The 7,381-nt window shown below is 32.4% G+C and overlaps 1 protein-coding gene across 1 annotated transcript; it reads right to left on the reverse strand.

Moving 5' to 3' along the window:
- Window positions 1–5,276: 5,276 nt before the first annotated feature.
- On the reverse strand, window positions 5,277–6,495 carry LOC133314586 (zinc-finger homeodomain protein 2-like). The gene has a single exon (XM_061516079.1). The coding sequence runs from the start codon at window positions 6,289–6,291 to the stop codon at window positions 5,473–5,475; it is 819 nt and encodes a 272-aa protein (XP_061372063.1). The 5' UTR covers window positions 6,292–6,495; the 3' UTR covers window positions 5,277–5,472.
- Window positions 6,496–7,381: the final 886 nt, after the last annotated feature.

Raw genomic sequence — 7,381 nt, forward strand, 5'->3', positions numbered from 1 at the left:
AATTTAGAACATGAGTTGAGATCAATAATCATTATCTCCAAATATTCAGTCCAATTGAGCCATCAATGTATGATTTTTTTTTTTATATACCAACCCTAATTGCAATTTATATGATTTTTATCCATCTCATTCTCCTTAACCATTAATTTCACCACTTTCAATACAATTTTCAATTTTGAAATAACGCATCAACTATATTAAGATGCATGTTAACATAATAACACGTCGCTCAAACCTAATGAGTCCCCCACTAGAAGAGCAGGAGTGTTTGCCCATTTGGATTGTATCGATTTTGGAAGTAAAAATTATCCGATCCAATCCTTTGAGTTTAATCATGTAATCATCCATTCAGTTTGGATTTTTTTTCAAATTCGATCAGATCCAATCTAATTTTATTCGGTTTGGATTGGATTGGTTTTCGATTTTTTGAAAAGCCTAAGATTTGTATGATGATTATTGTGCAAATAACATATCTTTTGTATATATCAGCTTTGTAAAGTTTGTATGCTGATTATTGTGCAATCTAAAAGCACTGTACAACAAAAAATTAAATTATCATCTTTTACTGCTAACAAAAAATTTATAATATGATTAACTGAGATACGAAGTAACTTGAATTTTCATCCTATAGAGGAGCTGTTGTGTAACAATAATCCATATAATAAAAATATATTATGTTTGTACCAAAAAAATATATATATATATATACATATATATATATTATGTATCTTAGAAAAAAAATATACATTTTACATAAATCAAATACAACCCACTTTTTCCAACATGATGAGTGAATGAGTTTTGAATTTTCATCCTATAGAGGAGCTGTTGTGTAACAATAATCCATATAATAAAAATATATTATGTTTGTACCAAAAAAAAAAATATATATATATATATATCTTAGAAAAAAAATATACATTTTACATAAATCAAATACAACCCACTTTTTCCAACATGATAAGTGAATGAGTTTTGAATTTAAAATTTTGCTATACGATTTTTGAGTTATGATTGTGAGAAAACCCAAGTAAGTAGATGGTAAGGTTGGAGAATCATTGGATTGGTTTGGATTAGATCAGTTTTTTACCAAACCATCCAAAAACCAATCCAATCCAATTAAATTTTACGATTTTTTGTTTTCAATTTTCAATTTTTTGATTTTTAGTTAATTTGGTTTTTGATTTTTGGGTTTAATTACCGTGATTTGAATCAATTTGGATCAGTTGATGAACACTCGTGTAGAATAGGCAAGGTTTGAGTTTTGATTTGACCAACTACTGCATACCACCTTTACAATTACAGGTCTACTGACACCAACATTTAATGCCAGCACTCACAAACGACAAATCATAACAAAGTATGGTCACACGAGCTGAGTCAATTATTCTATCGGTGAACTTTCAAGAATGACAAAAAATTTCTCCTATACTAGATGTGCCCTTAACTCAAATTTCTTATGAGTTACGATAGCAAAAATTCATAGCCAAGCGTAACACGAACCAAAGTTTGAATCAGAATCAAGTTTTCTGGTCATCTCGGGGGAAATTTCAAAAGAGATAATAGATTTAAGCTGTAGTATTTGTGAATCTCCTTACCTACCTAAAAAATTGAAAAACTGAGACTTTGTTTGATTATTATTTTTAAAAACAGTTTTTTAATTTAAAAAAAATTAAAAATTAAAAAACTCGTGTGTTAAGACTTATTTTGTAAAATATATTTTGAAAATTATAACTGTTTTTTGTTTTGTTTTTAAAATCAAATTTAGAGAACATATCTGAGTTATTTTTGTTTTCTGTTTTAATTTTTAACTTTCAAAAAAAATAAATATAAAAAATAATTATTTTACAAAACAATTTTAAAAACAAAATAATCACAACAGAATCTAATAAATCCTAAATTTCCATTTATAATATCAAAGCTAAGCATTCATTGCTGTTGCTCTCTTTCACCAATACAGCAATACTGTTACCGTCAGTATTAATGGTTAGGACTTAGGACAAAGGTACTACTATCTTTAATCACATATGCTCTCATCGACATTTTTGTCGTTATTACTGTCTCTACATTACTGTGAGTTTCTTCATCTAATTGATAACCCTGGGATTTTTCTCATAGTAGATTGAATGAATTCTACTGTAATGTAATTAATTTAATTTATTTTTCTGCAAATTTTGCAGAGAACTTAAAAACAATCATGATTTACTTCATGGCCGGTGATCTCCTAATTTAATTTTTTAAAGGATTTCCACGATAACAGGTAAAAATCACGGTAGCTTATTCCTTCCGAAGTGATTTTATAATCGAAACTTGCAACTGGTCGACGTGGATTAAATGGAAAAATATATACAAAATATTTTACCTACGAGGATGGAATAGGAATACCATAGATTATTAAAGGCATAGAAAGGGTGCTTACGAATTTTTTTAGCATTAAGATTACGGTCCTTCTGCACAATTTGCAACTAATCGTACCCCGGCTTATCCACCTTATCTATAATAATGGAGAGGCACTCAGCTATCACCAAATTTCTGTACAACCTTTGTCATTGTTAAGCAAACAAATAGTTGATTTAATATTTACTTGAAGTTGATAATCTCGAGGACATAGAAAAATGAAGATAAAACGTGTTCTATATTGTATTTAAATTTTTTTTATATACTTTTATGTAGCCTATAATATACATAGGTTATTTGACTATAATCATAAATTACAATAATTCTTAATTGATTTTGATTGAATTCTTATAAATTAAGATATAATCAAATAATAATTTAAAAATAATAATTTTGCATGAACTCGCGCATTTAAATTAAAATAAAACACATCATGTCCAAACCCATATTAACTTTAGAAAACATTACATAAAACTATTGCATTGCCTGCTACTACAATACTCAATCTAGGGGGGTTGCCAGTAAAATTAATTAAGCATTAATACGTTAGCTTTGCCTATAATTATTGCATCTCTTTATAAAACCGATTCGAGAGTTATAATGTTCAACTACTAAGCGTACAGCAACCAGGCATAGACATGTAGCTCGGGTAAATTGTATTAAAATACTCTTTTACCTTACTTCAATTGCAGTTTTACTCATCAAATTAAGACTTTTATTACTTTGGTTAATTTTCAATTAACATAATTTACACCATTAACTATCTAGTTCTTTGTCAATTTTGAATTATAACTAGTTTATGACCCATGTCTTCGCAAGGGATGGTGGTAAATAAAAAGTATAAAATATAATTAAATAATATGATTGAAGAGTAAATTATTTATTTAAATAGATTAAAGATAAATACCAACAAAAAAGAAGAAGTATAAAATACACCAACCAAGACCTTAATTGATTTCACGTTTAGACTATTTAAAAAATAATGTACAACTCAACTGCATACTGAATGGTCTTTATTTTGAGATTGACGGGGAAGTGTAAGTGGGTTTCAAGTATTACCATGTTTAGTATAAGTTTTTCAAAAAAAATTCTAGTAAAATAAGATGCATGGGAAAGGTTAGTTGTGTGAAAAATTGGATGAAAATCACTATTTCAAAATACCACTTTGCATGTGGTATTTTTTTTTTTTTTTGTAAATTGCATGTGGTATTTTGGGATGAATGAGAAAGTGAAAAGTTGAATTTCAATCTCTTGACAAAAATGACCCTCCATGGTGGCACCAAATTTGACCCAAAAAAATTATAAAGGTTATTTTGATATTTGTAACTCATTTTCCTATCAATATTTTAACTCAAATCAAATATAGACTTTATAATATTTTCCAAATTTCTCCGGTAAATTTTTTTTCAACCAAACTACTTTTTTTACATTTTTCTACTAAACTCACTTTCCAACCATTTCCCTAATAACTACATTTCCTTAATATTTAAAAAATTTCTTCTCAGCCAAACGCCCCAAAAAAAAACTATAAGCAGATTAATCATGGGAGATAAAAAAGAGCAAGGTAAGGAACTTAGAAACAAGTTACTTCCCTCAGCCTCATTCATACACGTGTTATGTAAAGGGATAAGCTTTAATACATTTTCAATATATACTACAACTGAAAAGAAAATCAGGCACGGGCAATAGAAATAATAACATACAGCTGAAGATAATTTCAGTTCTTAACAACATTCAAAGTTAATCTTAAACTTAACACTACGATTATTTGTTGAAAAGATTTTATTTTATTTTTTTAAATTTGAACTATATGAATATAGTTAATTAGAAAAACAAAGAACGAAATAACAAATAGACAAGGAAAAGTGGATCGAGCAGCATTAACCCGGTGCAGTGTTCATCAAAATCAGAAAAAGTCTGCAAGACTGTGAACTGTGACGTTACAGGCAAATAGTGTACGACTTCCTTTGGCTTTATTTTGTTCCAATGAAATGCCCACTCATAGTTAATAATGTTTTTCCAATTACTTTCTCGCTTTTTTCCACCACGCTGACAAAACTTACACAAGAATGTGACTGAGACAATTAATAAAAATGATTTTTTAATCTTTTTAAGAGAAAAGAAAAAGTTTAAAAAAAAAAATGCCACCCAAGCAAAAGATTAACAGAAAGTCGATAGAACAATTAACAATAGAGTTAGAGGACGAGGTAATAAGTCTTCAAAAAGTACTAGAAACAAACAACTGAAACTTAGAACTTAGAAGGAACATAAAATAATGGAATCAAATGGCTTAATAGTTCAAATTTTAGAACAAAAGAAAATTGTATCACCTCACTTTTTGGATCATGAATCTCTTTGACTCATTAAATACTTTGTGAATTTTCAGGTAAGGTAACTCCAAGTGTGTCCAGAACACAGATAAAAAAGAAACTCGAGATATTAATACGAGAGAAAAACGAGAATAAAGCCAGAGCGTGTTAAGGAGGAAAAACAGGAAAATATGACAGATGTGAATGAACACAATGAGACATAATCAGCAACGCGTTTGCATGCCATACACGTTAAATTCAATTATATTGGAATTTATTCGATGCGCTCATCTGCATACTTCCATAGCATACTCTCCCGCTCACCACATCACCTGATGATAAGATAAACACTTGCAAGTAGCAAGTCCTTGATATATTTATTTTTTTCTTTATTTTGTTTCCCTTTTAAGAGAAATCACAATTTGCATTATTGTATAGCAGTGCAGTTCATGTGAATCTCATTGTTCGATCCCTACCTGATTGAAAGATGTTCAGAATTAACCAATATAAAACTCGGAATCACCAACAACTAAAATCTATCTCATCACATGATAAAATTAAGTAAAATAATTAAGGAAGAACCCTAGCAAAATGTCCATTAAAATTTCAGATTACAAATTATTCTCTCTTTTTTCTTTTTCTTTTTTTGCAGACACAGCTACACTCTCTTGTCCCACAAAATCCTATTGACACTAAAAACCAGTAATGTTGGAACAGGTAGATAAGATACCAAAAATGCCCAACCATGTTGACTTAAAAATCGAAATTAGGGTTTCTTACCAAGAGTGTGCTTGTTATTGTGCATCCAAACCTTGAGAACATGTCTCTTCACACAATTATCCGCACAGAATTGCTCCACAGCGGCTTGGTCATGCTTCTGGATTCTCCACCCTAACCCTTCCGCAAATGCCAGCATCTTATCCTTCTGCTCCTGAGTGAACTTAGTCCTAAACCTTTTCTTCGTTCCACTGCAGCTACCTCCACCGCCGCCGAAGCCGCCTCCGCCGCTGCTGCTCGGATTGGACATGTCCTCCTCTTCTCTACTGAATCCCCCTCCCGATGCCGTAGGTGGTAGAGCTAACGGCCGGTGCTGGGACACCGGTGGAGTTATCAAGTGGTGGTGGAGGTATCCAATAGCAGGAGGTGGCGGTGCACGGTTGTAGTAAGGGGAGAATTGGTGGTGGTGGTGGTGGTACTGCGGCTGAGGCCGCGGCTGCTGGTGATGGGAGGTTATTTCGCCGTCGATCTCTTTGCGGTGAAAATTCCGGTGGCAGTTACAGGCAGCGCAAATTACGGCCTCGAGCGTGCCTTCCTCTCCTGCGGCCAAAAACTCGCAGCAGCCATCGACGGCGTGACCACCGATTCCGATGGCATGATTCTTTTGACATTCCCTATATCTGACTGTCCCTGTTGACCCACCTCCTTTGCGACCAGGTGTCATGGTGGCTGCACCACCCTCGGCTCCGGCAGCGGGGCCCATTTTGGACCTCGCCGCCGAGTTTTCGTAACCCGGCTGCGGCGGCGCCACCGGGAGCACCATTTCCTCCTCCTCGTCCTCTTGGTCTTCGTGCTCATCAAATTCCATGTCGCTCTCCACTTAGAAAAAAGGAAAAAGAAAAAAAAAAAGATTAAATTTTTTTTCTGTTTTATTTGGGATTTGGTTTAAGCTGTATTGCTTGCTTGAGATGGGACTATGGTAGAAGATCTAAAATCAACAATTCTACATGAGAGGTGAATTGAATGATAAAAGTCATAAAGCACAGAGAAATTTCACCAAGGATAATAACTAAGTAAGATTGTGTATTTATTTATATTGGTTTTAATAATGATTATTATTTAAATAATTTTTTTAGAGATATATATTAGTATTATTTATTTATTTGTTTGTTTGAACTTGGAGTTGAAGATAAGAGAGGGGAAGAGGATGTGGTCATCAATAAACCGTCTGCAGAAAAAGAGGTGTCTCACTCTAGAAAGCGTTTCAAATACTTGCCATTACGTTAACATCTGCATCAATGGTGTTCTGACATTTACTTTTACTTTAACTGGCCATCACTGTGCTCTTGTTTCTTTCTTTCTTTTTTATCTTTTACTTTTTGTAAAAACATCATTCCCAGAGAGTTTGGTAGAATAATAACTATATATTCAACCAAATATATATAATAAAACTTAATGATGTTATAAGTGTATTTGGAAGAATAAGTGTTAAACAAATTTACCTACCTGTCCTGTGTTATGAAAGTATAGTTGAAAATAAGCTTACTAAAGAAAAGGGGAATAAAATTTTTTTTTAAAAAAAAAAGAAAGAGGAATAAAGGAAAGGGAGAAAAGCAATGGAAATATGGAATGGTGCTTGAAGAATTAGCAGAGAGAACGGGAGAGGGAGTGGGAGTTGTGGAACCATAAACTTAGAAAACCGACTTGTCATCGGAAAAATTAATTTGTCGGCATTTATGGGAGCTGCCTACGTGCCCCCCTATTCCGACATGACATGGCGTCACTCATTTGTCACCATTATTCTCTTTTCCTTATTACATTATTATTATTATTATTAACATAAATATTAATACCAGGGATTGGCGCTAATATTGTTTCTCTCACAGATTTTAGTACGGTTTGTGACTCCGCGTTTGATACGGTTAGGTTACACTGCGCCAACGTACATTTTCCAAAGC

This window comes from Gastrolobium bilobum, unplaced genomic scaffold (genome assembly GCF_033153095.1).
Source record: "Gastrolobium bilobum isolate Gb01-03AN ecotype WA unplaced genomic scaffold, APGP_CSIRO_Gbil_v1 utg24763, whole genome shotgun sequence".
Lineage (NCBI taxonomy): Eukaryota > Viridiplantae > Streptophyta > Magnoliopsida > Fabales > Fabaceae > Gastrolobium > Gastrolobium bilobum.